General features: G+C 42.0%; 1 protein-coding gene across 1 annotated transcript in view; it reads left to right on the top strand.

Moving 5' to 3' along the window:
• Positions 1-16,216, top strand: part of Nfib (nuclear factor I B) — a 222,975-nt gene that overhangs the window by 114,368 nt on the left and 92,391 nt on the right. The window contains exon 3 of the mRNA XM_059254483.1: positions 14,293-14,346. Coding sequence (XP_059110466.1) covers positions 14,293-14,346 — 54 coding nt within the window. The remainder of the gene's footprint in view (positions 1-14,292; positions 14,347-16,216) is intronic.

Raw genomic sequence — 16,216 nt, 5'->3', positions numbered from 1 at the left:
TGTATGTGCGGTGCTGGTGAGGGTAGGTCCACAAGTGAGTGCAGGTGCTGGTCGAGTCCAGAAGAGGGTATTGGATTCCCTGGAGCTGGAATTACATACAAGCGCTTGTGAATCACGTGATGTGGGTTCTGGGACACGAGCATGGGTCCTGTGGAAGAGCAGCAAATGCTCTTACTTGTTGAGCCGTCTCTCCAGCTCCTACTAAACATGGGTTTTCAGTGGATACAATCTCCACATACTGTTCAGTGATAACTATCACAAACTTGGGTGATAGTGGTCAAATGAGGCATTGTTTTAGTGAGGGGTTCTCTTGCTGTGATAAAAACACCGTGATCAAAAGCAACTTGGGGAGGAAAGAGTTTATTTCATCTTATACTACAAGGTAATAGTCCATCACTGAGAGAAGTCAGGGCAAACAGGAACCTAAGCAGGGCAGGAACCTGGAGGCAGGAACTGATGCAGAGGCCATGGAGGGGTGCTGCTTACTGGCTTTCTCCCCACGGCTTGCTCAGCCTGCTTTCTTTACAGCGCTCAGGACCAACCAGTGCAAGGATGGCAGCACCCACTGTATGATCTGGGCCCTCCCACATCAATCATGAATGAAGAAAATGCCCCACAGGCTTGCCCACTGGCCAATCTGGTGGGGATATTTTCTCAATTGGGGTTCCCTCTTCTCAAAGGCGATAGCTTCTGTCAAGTTGACAAAAAACTAACCCGGACATCCATAAAATAAAACCTGGTTATGGTGAAAGTCTCATATGATTGAGAGAAGTATAAGGTCGTGGAAATACAACTGCATAACATTATATAAAAATCCATCAAGCTCCTAATTTTTCCAAAAGACACATAGTTGTGTGTAAACGAACAGCATGCAAACAGAGAGACTTTATTAATCATGGGAGAGAAAGCTTATGCCACAGTAAAAAGAAGAATAAGTGGAAGTTGGGGTTACTAAACGGTGTTCCAGAAGACTGTATTTTGAACTTGATTTTGAAATTTTTTTTATCATTTTTAAATATCAATATCATGTAGCACAAAAGGCTTTGGTGTATAAGAGTCGTGCTTATGACAGAATAGCGGTAGAGCCTTTTCATTATTCTTGGGATAATCGTGAATGCTCGAATATTCCAAGTGACATTATATTTAGTCTGACTTATATTGACTAAGTCCATTGCTTGGCATCGGTGCTAGAATTATAAAAATGTCAGACTTCAAAAAGTACTTGCTTCTGTTAGCTAAGAAAAACAGAACTCCTCCCAGTTTGTTCAATAGAAGGAATTTCATAGAAGGGACCAATTGCAAAAAACATTAGAAGAGCTGAAAGCCAAAGGTGCAAGGCATCCTAGACACCAGCCCACCACCATCATACAGCAAGCAGAGGGATCAAGAGAAGTGGTACTGTTTCTAGAATCCTTGAGTAGAACTGCTTGGAGGAATAGATGCACAGAGGAAGGAACCTGCCCAGTGGTAGCTCGAACCTGCAAAAGAAAAGCAAACCACTTCATATGGAGGCATACAGAGAACCACGCTGGAAACAAGAAGCTTTCTGCTTTTCTTTAGTCCTGCTATTGCTCCCAGCTGGTGGACCTATCTAAAGTCAAGTAAAAGAACTGGGCAAGGCAGTACTCAGAAAGGGAGGGAGTATGGGTGGGAAGGGTCTGGTGATCAGCTGCCATTCCTTGGTGATTCTCTTTGGGGTGCAGTGTGTGTGTGTGGGGTATTCTAGAAGAAAAACAATCTGAGGAAAGCAGGAAGCTCTCACACCTATTTTCTTTGTTGGAATTGGATCACTTAGTGTTTTTATTCTACCTGATACAGGATCAAATAGTCCCTTTGAAAAATTCTCCGCGGGTGATCTTGTTGATTAATATTCAAATTTTAATCTTTTCAAAAAGAATTCGGTTTTTCTCTAACTGGGTCCAGAACCTAAATCTCTTTGAAACAAGAACCAACCTGCGATGGGCTGCAATTTTTTGTTGTTGTCAGAGCTGAAACAGAGTTTGAGATCATTAGGAGGAGGGACCAAGAGTCTGAAGGGACCACTGCTGCCCTGCTAGTCCGCGCTGTCTGTAACTCTCAAATAACAATGTGGTTTTCTGGGTTCTTTTATGACTTTTCTGTCGGTTGGATATGCTCCTCCTCCTCCTCCTCCTCCTCCTCCTCCTCCTCCTCCTGCTCCTCCTCCTCTTCCCCTTCTTTTTCTCCTCCTCTTCCTCCTCCTCCCCCTCCTCCTCCTCTTCCCCTTTTTTTCTCCTCCTTCTCCTCCTCCTCCTCCCCCCCCCCCCCTTCTTCTTTTGGTTGGAAGGCAGTGCCAGTTTTGAAAGGGTAGCATGATAATCAGTTTGGAGAAGTAAGAACACTAGCCACGATTGTTTTATAAGTATGGAAGATAAGTCTGTCCTAAAAGAGCTGGAAGTTATTCTGGGTTAAACTTTGTCACATCTGGAAGTCATTGACGTACAAAAGTCTGATATCTTCAGGGATAAGACATATGGATGGAAATTTTGCAGATACTTATTTTCTTTTCATATTTTTGGATTTAGCTTATAGAGTTGAATTATGAGGAGGCAATTTGAGTCTCAATTAAAGATAAAATGGGAGGGATTCTGAGCATTTCACAGTTCCTTGCATTCATACAGGTTCTCTTGGTCTCTTTTTTTTAAAATGGCTGCGATAGTGGGCATTCCTTTCCTCATAGTTTTTTTTTCTTTCATCTCCCGAGCAACCATGTGTAGATTCACAGTGGGCTTATAAAAAGGCAATTTACCATTCTCAGAGTTATCTATATTTGAAACCACTTCTTAAAATAATAGTTTGAAATATTGTTATCTCATAATTATAATAAATCTTCATGTTTTATGAAGTAGATTGTAAACTTACATTGTAACTTTCGATTGTAAACATTTTACAGTTCTTTCAAACATTCCTTTGACTAGAATAATCTTGATATTCCTTTAAAAATGAAGGAAAATTTAAGTTAGCTTTTTTTAAATTATCAATATAATTTAGTGGCATTCCTTTCATGCAGCCTTGATTTACAAGAGGAGTTTTTTTTCTCCTTTCTTTCTGTGTTTTTTACTTTTAAAAAATGTCAGTTCCATGATATGTTATCCAAGTTGCTTTCCTGGTAAATTAGGTTCTGCCCCGAAAACAGGGGACAGAAGTTCTTTGAACCACTTATCAAGGAACTGTTGGAACATTTAAGCCGTTATCTGCCACAATCACTGGGGTTCCTGGTCACAAGGGACTTTTCTGGTTCCTTCCTCTGTTGTTATGATAAAGGTGTGTCAGAAACAGAAAGAGGTGATGGATGGACAGAACCTCCTTCACCTTCTGTAGAAATCTGTTCTTCTCACCCTACTCTACTGTTCACGTCATTGTTGGCATCTTCATATATAGATATAGATAGATATATATATCTTCATATATATATCACATCTGATCAACGATTCCAAGTTCTATGATTTAATAATAAACAAGGATAGGTAATTAACCACACATACCTAGTATATGATATGTAAGCCTATCATTTTTTCCTATAAGCTCATATAATGATTTAAACATAAACATTTTAATGACTTGGCAAAATCATGCTTTGAAAGACAGGGTTTCACAGTATAGTCCTGGCTGGCTTCTGCTCAGAGATCTGCTTGTCTCTGTCTCTGTACTGGGATTAATGCCTGGGTCACCAGGCCTTTCTGATTTCTAGGCTTACTCAAGGAGACATTTTTATTCAAGTAAAGAATTTTCTAGAGAATATGCCTATAATAAGCACTGGAAAAGGCAGGCTAGGAGTTTGGAATCATTGAGTGAGCTAACTGCTATATGTACTTGTAGAGAAGTTGCAGACACTTAAAAAGGGAAATATATGTAGGTAACAAAACAGCCCCAAATTATGATTATTACTGACTCTATAATTAGTATTCCAAAATGTTCAAGCATTACCAGCTATCATCTTGCTTCCAAGAGGATTGTAGCTGTTCATTCAGAAGATATGATTGAGCACCTACTGTGTGCCAAGAACTGTGTTCAGTTGCAAATAAAACTAAGATGGCTCTTGATCCCACGGATTTAAAATGTGGCAGAATGGATGGACACTGACCCCGTCCTTCATTACCATGATTGGCAGGACTCTGGAGGGAAAACAGGAAGACTTTTCATGTGCAGTTTTATGGGGGTGGGGGCGCAGATAGTAACTAAAACTTAATGTACGTGTTTAGGAATGTTGTAGCCTTTCTCATTGTGTCAGGAAGTGTCCTGCCACGCTAATCCCTTTAGAACCAGTCCAGACTGAGCTTATGTCTTTCTTAGCCAGTGTTGTTTTCGTTAGTTTGGCCTTTTTGTTCTTGAGATAAGGTCTCACTTTGTGTCTCAGGTTGACCTTGAACTCACTATGTGATCCAAGTGACCTCAAACTCTCAACAATCCTCCTGCCTCAGCCTCCCAAGTACTAGGATTACAGGCGTGAATCATTGCCGACTTTTTATGAGTGTTAAGTTAGTGGGCAAGATGAAAGCTGATTCTGGCTTGCAGTGGCTTACTTAGGGTCAGAGTCCAAATGGCTGAGGAAGGTAGGAGTCCAGACTCGCGCCAGTGTGGGGGAACATGTCCTGCCCAGGGAACAAAGATAACTGGTGATGCATTAGAAAGCCCTGTGTTGGTTTGGCTTTAACCTGGATGAATGATATTAAGTCTGGGGAAAATACAAGGAATGATGTAGCACACACAGGGACAGTTGCAGGCAGAGTGTGATGTGTAAGATTTAGAATAATGCAGGAAAAACAGGGGACATAAAGCAGGCATGTAAGCTTCTGCCAGGCAGGGGACAAATGCTGACGGGTACTCCAGGGAAAGTAGCATTTATTTTTCCACACTCTCTTCTTAACAGAGAATTTCAGACCAAGGACATAAGTGTTGACTTGCTTTCTACTGAAGTTCTGCATTCAGTTTTAAATTCTCCTCCGTGATTTTGCCTTTGAGTCTCGGGGCATTCTACTTTTCATTTTCAGTTTGTTCCACACGCCTTTCTCAAAATGCAAGCTTCCTGGCTACCAAGAGGGGAAGAATGGGTTATATACTGTCGCTGAAATCCAAACTGTCTCCCAGGTGGAAGTGAGGACAGCCATCTCAGCCCTCCCTGGATCTGGCCAGGTTTCTGGAGAGGACTCCATCCGTTTTCTGTGGCAAGCTACCCTGGTGAATTGTTCCTTGAAGTACACAGTGGTGTGTTCATGGAGTATGGAGATACAGGCAGCATTTATGAAAGATTATAAATTGTACAAGTCTCTTCAGAAACTTAAAATACAGCTGGAAGTGTTTTGCTTCCAACAAACATGCAATCTTCATAAAATTGAGAAAGAAATGTTTTGAATAAATAATGTTTTAGTTTATTTCTCTCCAGTGTGAGAACTGTTTTTTTCAGTCAACATCATGCCATAGAGCTTCTCCTTCTCCACACTAGCACTCTTGCCTCTGTGTTTACATTATGCTGGTGCGTTCAACTTGATTTTTAAGTATGCCAGATTGCTCGGCCTTGTTTTTAAAGATAGAAAACTGGATTTGCTCCCGGGGACTCTTTCCATAACTAGGCCAGTTTAAAAACTAAACAAGGATTGAGTCAGTTAATTAATTTAAATGAGATTACAAATCAAAAACATATTATGCAATCTTGATTTAATTACCACATTTTATTTACTTAATTGAAAACACACTGTAGAAAGTCAGCAATCTTGACAATGACCCGAATGGCATCTTTGCATTCTGTACATTAAAGGCCTTGAAGGCAGAAGCCCAGGTGATCCTGGTGGGACCTGTGGCTTACTCAAGTCTCTCTCTGCATCAGCAGTCAGTGATGAGCTTGATCATAGCGCAGGCTTGGGGATGGACTTCCCTGGCCTTTGCTTTGGAGTCTTGTGCCGCTGGCCGTGCTGGGCTACAGCCCTATCCCTGTGCCTGGCCTTTGCGGAGGGCACCTCTGTTTTGTTCTTCAGTGTTCCTGTGATGTTGCTCCCTTAACTTTCAGCACTCTGAGATTTTGGCTAATTCCATGTGGACAAATTTCAGTCTAGGGCTCAAACAAATCCTTCTAATCCTTGGGCTATGAGGCTTTGAGTCTAATCTCCCTGTTAAGCAAAAAAGTAGTTCTTTATAAGAAAGTTGGGTAATAGAATTACTGGAGAGGCAAACAGAATGTGTCTCTGGGAAGAGACAGGGTGGGGGGCAGTTGGGGGGAGTGGGATAGTGAGACCATAGCCTAAAGGGGGACCTGAAAGGGGGAGCATGAGAGAAAGGTGAGATTCCACTCCCCAACCCACATTCATGAGCTTTTTAGAAGCAGGAGAGCACTCAGTTTGTCCATGTATCTTTGCATTACTTTAATAAACATTTAATAGGAGGGAAAGAAAATATCATAAAGTTATAGTTTTGTGCCCCCTCCACTAACAAAGCAGCCCTCCTCTAAAACTGAGTGGTGTTTTAACTGTGCTGGAGGGCAGAAGATTCCTGGCCCATGCTGTGTCATGGAGACTGCAATTGTATAAGGCCAGCTTACTGTCAGCCTGGGGTCAGTCTTCTGGGGTCATCACAGAGCTGGGGTGTGGAGCAAGATGGGCAGGGGCGTTTTCTGAGGATTCTTTTCTTCTTCCTGTCCTGAAAAACAGGCATGGTTTTATCTCTTTGTTGCCTTGTTTTTAAATATGTGTTTACGTCCCTTTTTTGAAGTTTCTTCTTCACATTTTCAGTTTCCCCCCCAGTGCTCCTTTTTTTTTTTTTTTTTCCCAGACAGGGTTTCTCTGTGTAGTTTTGGAGCCTGTCCTGGATCTTGTTCTGTAGACCAGGCTGGCCTTGAACTCACAGAGATCCTCCTGGCTCTGTCTCCCGAGTGCTGGGATTAAAGGCGTGCGCCACCACTGCCCAGCTACAATGCTTCCTTTTGTTACGTTATATATTTAGTTTGTTAAAGCATGCTATGTTGGTGTATTAATAATGTAGGATATTTTAAGGAGAAGGGAACTGTTCTCAATCCCTAAGAAGTCTCCTGGCATTCTTTAACTGACAATGAACTAGCTTTTTTATTTTTCACCTGCCTAAGGCAAAGGACTCGGACAAAGGGACCTCTATCATGCGATGACTAATTTTAGTTCTAGCAGGAGGCTATCTGTAGGTCGACAGGTTAAAGTTTGGGTTTCATTTGCTCTTCTGATATCCCTCAATATAAAAGCTATATTGTTATAGAATCATATAATTTTAGAGCCGGAAGAGTGCCTATAATTTATCTTACTCAGTCCCTTATTTGTGCCCAAATGACCATAAATTGAAGTTGTCCTTCTCAAATTCAGACCCTGCCTTCTTCCTTTTCATTCTTTTCAATTTTTTAAAAAAAATATTTATTTATTTGTATTTTATGTATATGAGTGTTTGCCCGAATGGATATCCATGGGTCTCAGTGTACATCCCAGGCTGGCCTGGACCTTGTTCTGTAGTGCAGGCAGGTTGTATGTCTTATCTCCATCTAGAGTAGAGGTTTACCAACACATGACACCACACCCAAGGATAATTCATTTGCCAGCACTCATGTCTGAGGATAAAATGAAGTTCTGGAAGATTGCTTAGAATAGAAGACCTTTAGAGGCTGCAGGTCCAGGCATTCCTTCACCCCCTTCTTGCTTCTGGACCCCAACTAAACTATTCTTCCCTGTGTTGGTGAGAACCAATAATTGATTCCTGATGAAAATGTTCATGTGACCCTCCTTTCTGCCCCTATAGCCAAATGTCCAATCTAGAAGTAGGGAAACCCTACCTTAGCCCGGACCTGTGTTGTGGGAATGGCTCCTCTGTTCCCCTTCCTTCCTCCTTAGGTGATCCTCTGCATGGAGTGGCATGCTGTGCATCTCTGTACTTCATGTAGCAGCTGTTCTCTGTGCATTGGATTTAACTAAGCATGGCAGGTGTTTGTCAAACCTTGAGATATAAGGTAATAAATCGGCCAGACATTGATTAGACACCCCCAAAAGATGATTGATCATGAGGAGGTCAGAATGAAGAAAGGAGGACTTCATAGGCCAAGCCTCACCCTCAAATGTAGGTGGCCATGAGCTAAGGTACGCAGCCAGGCATTGGCAGAGGTCAAACCAAGGTGCCTTGATGCGTATTAAAACCTTTGGAGCTCTTTTGTGGCTATGTGGAATGCAAAGGTTTTAGCTTAATCAGTTTTGAGTTTTATAAAGAGCACTTGGAAGCAGAGTAACTCATGTACTACATGTATGTTGGCTGATCAGTCTATTCTTATTACACTATTCCAGGACTCACCTCCATCTGATGACTTTTATGATGTGACTTTGGTCCCCTTCCCTAAGAAGAATCAAGTGTTTTTTAAAATTAATTAATTTATTTTATATCCTGACTGCAGTTTCCCCTCTTCCTCTCCACCTAGTCCTTTTCTCCCCTCCCTTCTACCCTCCATCCACTTTCTCTGCTATTTTTGTTCAGAAAAGGACAGGCCTCCCATGAATATCAACAAAACATGACGCATCAAGTTGCAGTAAGTCTAAGTACCTCCCCTTGTGTTAAGGCTGGGCAAGGCAACCCAGTATGAGGAGTAGGGTCCCAAAAGCCACAAACAAGTCAAAGACCACCCCTAGTCCTGCTGTTAGGAGTCCCACAAGTAGACCAGGCCACACAGCTGGCACATATATGCAGAGGGTCTAGCTCAGTCCCATGCAGGCTCCCTGGTTGTTGGTTCAGACTCTGTGAGCTCTGATGAGCCCAGGTTAGTTGATTCTATGGGTTTTCTTGTGATGTCCTGTCCCTCTGGCTCTTATAATTCTTCGTCCCTTTCTTCAGCTGGATTCCCCAAGCTTGGCCTGATGTTTGGCTGTGGGTCTCTACATCTGTTTCCATCAGTTGCTGTATGAAGACGCTCTGATGACAACCGGGCTAGGCACCCACCAATCTGGGGTTCAGGATGCTGGCCTGGCCTCTGGTGGAATGGGAGGCTTCCGCCAGAGGTGTAGGCTGGGGTATGGAGGTGGTTTCTCTTTGATGTATTAACTTTTTAGTTGAAATTAGTGTTGAAACAAATATGTACAAATGTAAAAGTTTTACATATTTGTGGGGGTGTACCATGACGATGTTACCACATGTATGCATTTTGTAACATTTAAATCAGTTTTGACATGTCTTTTTTAGTTTGCATTTCTTTATGGTGAAAACATTCACAGTTCTTCCTTCCTGCTTTTCAAGTGGTCTGTCACCATCGCCCTAGGAGCCCTGCCTTTTCCTTCTGTAACTGTGACCTGATGTTCCCCATCTGCCTTTCCCATCCCTCCATCTCCAGGCTTTTAATCTGTGCATTCCTAGCACATTGGGTCACTTCTGAGCCTCAAGAAAAAAATATAATAGATATTATTTTAAACAAACAAACAAAGAAACACATCATATCTAGGGTCAGCAAGATAGCTCAGTGGATAAGAGTACCTGGGGACCTAAGTTCAATCCCCAGAACGCATGTAAAAGGTGGAAGGAGGAAACCGGACTCTGAAAGATAGCCTCTCACCTCCACACGTGTGCTGTGTCATTTGAGCTCACGTGCACACACTAAATAAATGGATGCATAGATGAATATTCATAGGTCATTATAAACTGAGTAAAAGTATGCAGAGCCTTACTGTGTGCCAAACACTGTGAGCTTCTGATACGAAGGCACTCCAGGATTCTTATTGATTGTCATTTAATCGATATGATCCTCAGTTTTGATCTGCCCACCTCAGAGAGTAGCAGTTAGTCATGCCAGAAAGTTACTACTTGGTGACAACCATTTCACAGGCCATTATTTACTATAACCACACACATACACACACACACACACACACACACGCACACGCACACGCACACGCACACGCCAAATATATATATATATATATATATATATATATATATATATATATATATATATATATTTGACAAACTTTTATTGAACTTTCACCAGAATACCTTAAAAAACAGTTTTGTTATTTAGTGGGGGGAATGGATAGTAAATTTGACTTAGAACCACCTTCCTTTAGCACACCCTGAAGGGAATAAAACTCAGCTGATAGTAACAATATATTTCAACAGGTATCAAAAACATGCTTTTGTTTTGATTTTTTTGAATTCTGAAAGTGACTTGGGATGTGCTGATAAATGACAGGGAGGAGGGAAGTTGGGGAAGGTCAGGTCAGGTTCCCAGAAACATTTAATCTGCTGTAGGATCACTTGGCTTTGTGCTAGCCCAAGGTTGCATCACACAGTAAGAAGCAAGGCGTCTGAACAGGGCGCACGCAGGCAGACACTTTGCACAAGCCCTTTAGCGCAGTGTTCTCGGGTCCTCTGTCAGAGCGGATCAGCTCTTTAGGTGAAGTCAGGTTAGAAGAGCAAGACTAGACAGGCTGCCTTCCAGAGAGGGGTGAAAACACTAGGGCATGGCTCTGTAGGTCATGCAGGGGTGTGAGTCCTTAACCCAAGGGACAGGCGTGGCCATGGTGACAGTCACAATGTAGAGAGCTCATCATTCAGTGTCCTTCTTCCCAAAAGAATAACTAATATGTGTAGATTCATACTTGTGAGTAGAGAGAGCTGGCTGGGTTGGACACACTTGTAATTCCAGCTACCAGGGAGGCAGAGGCAGAAGGGTTCTTGAAGCTGCAGTGTGAGATCCGTTGTGAATAGGCCTGGAGATTTCAGAAGGAAGCAACACAAAGTCAAGTTTGCCTTTTAAAGTAATGCAGCTCAATTATGTTGAGTCAAGCTAGAAGAAGAAGAAATGTAAACAATACAGATTCAGATAAAGGACTAGAAAGCAAGGATGGGGAGAAGGCGGGAAGACTGGTGGGTACCTTCCAGGTCCACCTGCTTACTTCTTTGTAGTGTCAGAATTTTCCTGGACTCAAAGCATAGTGTGCTGGGCAGCTCCTAACCCTAATCCTGCCAGCCTTGTCCCTTAAAGGCTTCAGCCTCCAGGAAGACGATTGCATCAGCTGCTTGTATCTCCATTTTGAGCATGCTATCTCTGGAGAGCTCGGGGTAGGGCTGTGGCACCTTGGCAGGGGCCTGGGACTGAGATATTAACATATGTGCTGTGGGGCCGGGTGCACAGACCCAGCATAGCTATTCCTAGGTACTGCACCACTGTGGACAGAGTTTTGCTTCTTCCTTTTCTCCCTTCCTGAGAGTTAGTCCATTAAAAATTGTAAGCATTTTAATGTGCCTATGTTGTTAATAATATCTCTTGTGAATTGATGGTGTAAAGATGTATTAGAGCCAGGACTCTGTGCTTGCTATGTGCTTGGTATGATTCAGTCTTTGTGGAGATTCCAAAGTAGACCATATTATTGCAGTTTTCGTGTCTAAGGTGCAAGATTCTAACCAATGTTTTTTACAGGATCACCCTAGAGAGGGACAGAGTCAGCGTTTAGTAACACTCCCCCCACATACAGCAGAGAAGGGGTTTGAACAGAGTGATGGAAGTGGTTAATGAAACCTTTGAGTCTGGAGTAATTTGACCTGGGTGGTGATTTGCGGGGCTTTTAGATGTGGTCTGAAAAATTCCTTCTCTGAAGTCAGCCACAATAACAGTTCATTCTTGGGTTCTCTGCCAACTGTGGCTCCCTGGTTACTTCCTTCTCCAGCAGTTGGAATTAAGTGACTGATCTAAGGTGACATCAGAGGAGATTGCAGTGGTAGAATTCATAGTGTGAGAAGTACATGTGTTGTTTGCCCTTTCTGGGGCCCTCATCTGTGTTTTGGGAACACAGTCACAGTATTTGCTATTTTGCTTCATGAGAAGGTACAGGTTTTGCAGTATGATGGAAAACCTGTTTCTGGGGGTGGGGGCCAGTAAACACCAGTTCATAGACAGCAAATGTTTGACAAAGTTATTTAGCTTTCCCCCAAACTCTGAAGGTGTTCTTAGTGAATGTGTGTTTGTTTGTTTTTAAGTGAATAGTTTTTTTTCCTTGAAGACATTGGTCTGCAGTTGTTGGGGATGAGAAGAGAATGTAACTTTTAACACTCATAAGAAGGGGAGGGGCAGGTTGAGAAAGGCTGCCCCAGGGAGATGTGGGACATTGTCGAAGTGAGGGCTGAGCTATGGCAAGTCAGCAGGAGACACTGCTCTTTATTCTACTGGACACACAAGTTTAGCAGGGGAGGTGAGGGAGGTGATGGGTGCCATCTTGCAGTCACTGTAGCCAAACATGATAAGGTTTAGGTTTAAAGTCCACAGCTCCTGGAGTGGGGCTGCTGTGCCACTTGCCGGCTCATGATTGTGCCAGCATTCTGCCTTGCTGTGTCTAGGTGTGCTTGTCTTAGAGTTTTGTACATGTGAAGTAGCTCCAGGGACAAAGAGAAAGACTGTGGAGGGTCTGGTCCATGAGTCTGACCCTGTAAGTAGGGATCTCAACAGGCTAGACTTCCCTGAAAAGGTAAAGTAAGTGCCAGGCAACCTAAGCACTAGACACCAGAGAAACTCAAAGCAGAGACAGCAGAGGCTGTAACAAAATGAGACAGTTTAACATTTTACTGTAACGGTTATACTCGAGGCTTAAAAGTGGCCGGGGCTGCATTCTCTTTGAAAGGAACAAAGAAAAAGATCCTTCTGTTAAGTTACAGGTCACCCAGCCTTGCCTCAGTTCCAGAAAACAGTAGTGGACGAGGGTCCTGGAGAAGAGTCCTGGCCTCTGGCAGCAGGAGATGTTAGCCAGTGCGGTCAGGTCGTTCTTCCAGTTTCTTTCCCTCCATTTTGGGAAGTCAGGAGCAAGGTGAAGGACACTGTGGGAATCACAAAAACAAGTTTGCTAAGATTTCATGAACTATACTCTAGAGTAAAAGAAAAAAAAAAAAAAAACAACTCAAGGAAATGGGATGGAGGGATTACGTTCTTCTTCCCTGTTAACCCTGGCCTAGTGAGCAGGAGGCAAAGGGCAGAAATAAATAACCGAGTTTTCTACAGGAATACACCAATAGGGTGAAGAACAATTGCAGTACGTTTCTCTCTTACCTGGCATAACCAAATAACCTTGATAAAAGCAAAAAGCAGTCTGATTTTCTGCTTAATTCAATCCCTTCGCTGCCTCAAGTATAAGGGCAAGGTTTTAAGGAAGAGATTTGTGGGTTTTTGGCAGTTGGAGACACTGCCAGTACCACATTTTGTTGAAGTTCACTATTGTGCTCAAAATTGCCTTTCTGTAGGCAAGCAAAGAAGGCTGCTGAATTTGAGCCATCCATTTCTCTGGCATATACTGCAAGCCTGGTATGTTGACTCCAGGAGCAGCCCCGGGAAGACAAGGAGGGAGACAGGCTATGTGCCCCTTCCTTCCTAGTGCGGTGTAGCCGTGGAGACAAAACCCAAGGGCTAGACCCCATAAAAGATTTCAAAGCAACTTCCCGCTGGTAAGGGTGTAAGAACCCAGAGCAGGTGACGCAAATAAATGCAGAGTGTCCATGGAGGCAGAGGAGTGAGCCAAGCACAGCAGCGTCGATTGGTTAGGACGGGCGTACTGGCGGCCAGGGCCAGTCCTCTGAGCCCCATTCTGTGGTGTTGGTGAGGAATGGCGTGCACTGGGCTGCTCCAAACGACTGTGGCGGCCTCTTCCTCCTTATCTACGAATCTGTCTGTATCTCGCAGATGGAGATTAAATTGATCCAACAATTTGCTCTCCACAAAGCCATGTTGGTTTTCCACCTAGTAATTTATGCTTTTCCTGGTGTTTGCAAATCGATTGCTATTATGGGATGCAGACAGAACTGGGCCGGGATCCAGTAGGTTGGGGGATTACTGGAGAGGATACGTGAACATTCGTGAGAAAGCCTGGAAGAGAAGGCTCTTGTTTCTGTGTATTTTACTCTCTGACGAAAAGCATGTTTTCAGGTTGTTAAAAGTGTTCTTAATTACATTTAGATTGTGTCTTTTAAGGGACAATATCTGCTTTATTTCAAATTTCTGCTATCCGGCCTTGATATTTGCCTAACCTTCAAATGGTTTCAGTGGCTTTGCAGCCAGACCTCATAGCAGGAAACCTTTCTTCACCCCGAAGCATTATAGATGAGTAATTGTTCCCTTTGACGAAGAAATATGTATAGGCATCTATCTAGTTTGATGACTAAAATGTTGCTATGAAAAGGCTTGGGAAAGTATGCTTTATTTAAACACTTCACCTCATTGTTGTACCTTAAAAATTTTTTTTAAGCCCTTCTTAGTATTGTGAAATTCTTTCAAAACAAATTAAAAAGAAAACATATTCTGTGATTTCTTTTCAGATTCTGGACAATCAGGAAGTCCAAGCCACAATGATCCTGCCAAGAATCCTCCAGGTAAATATGTGTCCCCGGACGTGTGCACCCTGACACTGGTGGAGAACAAAGGAGCCCTGTATAGATCAACACCCATAATTGGTCAGCTGCCTGTTCTGTTCTGGCAGGCCGCAGGCTCGGGACAAGATGTGATTGTGTGTAGGCCTCTGCCCTGGGAGCGAGCTGCTTCCTATGGCAGCCCTCAATGTTCACCTGAGCACAGAGGTTTTCATTTTCGTGGGTGTCTTTAAAAGCTGATTCAAACACATGTTTAGTTGTATGTCTTTAAGGCATTTGAAAACCTAAAAACCTTTTAATCATATTATTAGTGGACAAAACCAAAAACAAAACCCCAAAACAAAACAGAAAACCTGGTAACAATTTCTCTACTCTTATAGTTTACGCACTCTGTTTTAAGAACGGTACTGGTGAGTAGTTATGTTTTATGAAGGGGCTTTTGCAGGACTTTTAATTCACCATCTTCAGTTGAAGGTGTGGATGTCCTCCTTCTTTAGACAGAAATGGATGGTGCCAGACCTGAGAATGAGCATATGCATTTTGGCTGTCCTGGGGGGTTTTGTTCTCCACATTCTGAACATACAGCATTTTACTTTTGATTTAGAGCAGTGTTTTCCTTCTCATGAGAAAATAATATAAAATTAACATAATGAAGAATTTAAAATTTCTGTTATTAGAAGAATTTTAATTGTATCTGTGATTTTTTTTAAAGAGAATGTTCTAAAAATATTCTTATCAAAAACAAAAGCAAAACACAATAAACCCCAAAGAGCCACACTTGCCCTGTGTCTCTCTGAAAAAAATGTCATCTGCCATTTCACTGGAACAGACCACACAGTGTAAAACGTCAGAATCTGAGATCATTCCCATTTTCAGTTGCTTCATATGCCTGGCTTATGAGACATTGCTGTACCTTAAAAATCCCCAGATCACAAAAGGAGACTAATTCATTCCTAAAATTATTTTAGAGACATGTAGCACTCAATATCCCAGGAAAAATGCAAAATCAAAATGAAATAAATTTTTTAAACATATCCATGTTTTTCATAGGAAAATTCTTTTTCTACATATGTATTGAGTGATTCTGTACAGAGTAGTCTGCTTAAAATTATATTGTTTGGCAAAATATTATATACTCTGCAATGAAAACACTAATCCACTGCACATTATATACTCCAAAGGTAAAAGTATTTATTCAATACATATTCTATACGCCAATGATGAAAAGTCTTAATTCAGGACAATTTTAAATTGATAGTGAATTGATTTTTCTTGATAAATTTGCTAGTGCTGCAATCTGAGAGCAGAGCATAAAATATTTAAATTAAAAAAATAAGCTTTTAAAAGCCTCTACATATTAAAAAAAAAAAAAAGGAGGAAAACACTTTGAGGAGAAAGGTCTTAAAAGCCAGACTAAACAAGGGCTGTGCTGCTGTTCACTTCTGAAGGGCAACTTGATTGGAATTAATGATGTAGCCGTGTGTGAATCGCATTTCTGAGCAAGTACAGAGGCTCACCTGAATGCTGTCTGCTGGAGCTGGGCAGAGCTGGGCAGGTGACCTTTGTGTGCTTATGTTACAGCAGGATTGAATTTTCAGTATTTGTCAAGAAGGTTGGTTACATTTTTCTTCTGCTACATACTATGTAGAGTCTCTTAATTTTTTTTTTTAAAATAAAAAAAAGCAGACAGAAGCCAACTAGAACACAACAGTTCTTCCAAGTTTCAAGTTTCTTTGGGGGAAATGTTTTTTGATAACTGCCAAAAATTAAGATGTTAGTTAATTAATTTAAGTTAAAATTGGAACTTTCTTTGACCATTCGGGAACTTCCATCACTTAACATGCTTTTTGTACATCATGATATGGAGCTTATT

Source organism: Peromyscus eremicus, chromosome 2, assembly GCF_949786415.1.
Source record: "Peromyscus eremicus chromosome 2, PerEre_H2_v1, whole genome shotgun sequence".
NCBI lineage: Eukaryota > Metazoa > Chordata > Mammalia > Rodentia > Cricetidae > Peromyscus > Peromyscus eremicus.
The sequence above is the reverse complement of the archived record's forward strand: the minus strand, read 5'-3'. Positions and strand labels throughout refer to the sequence as shown.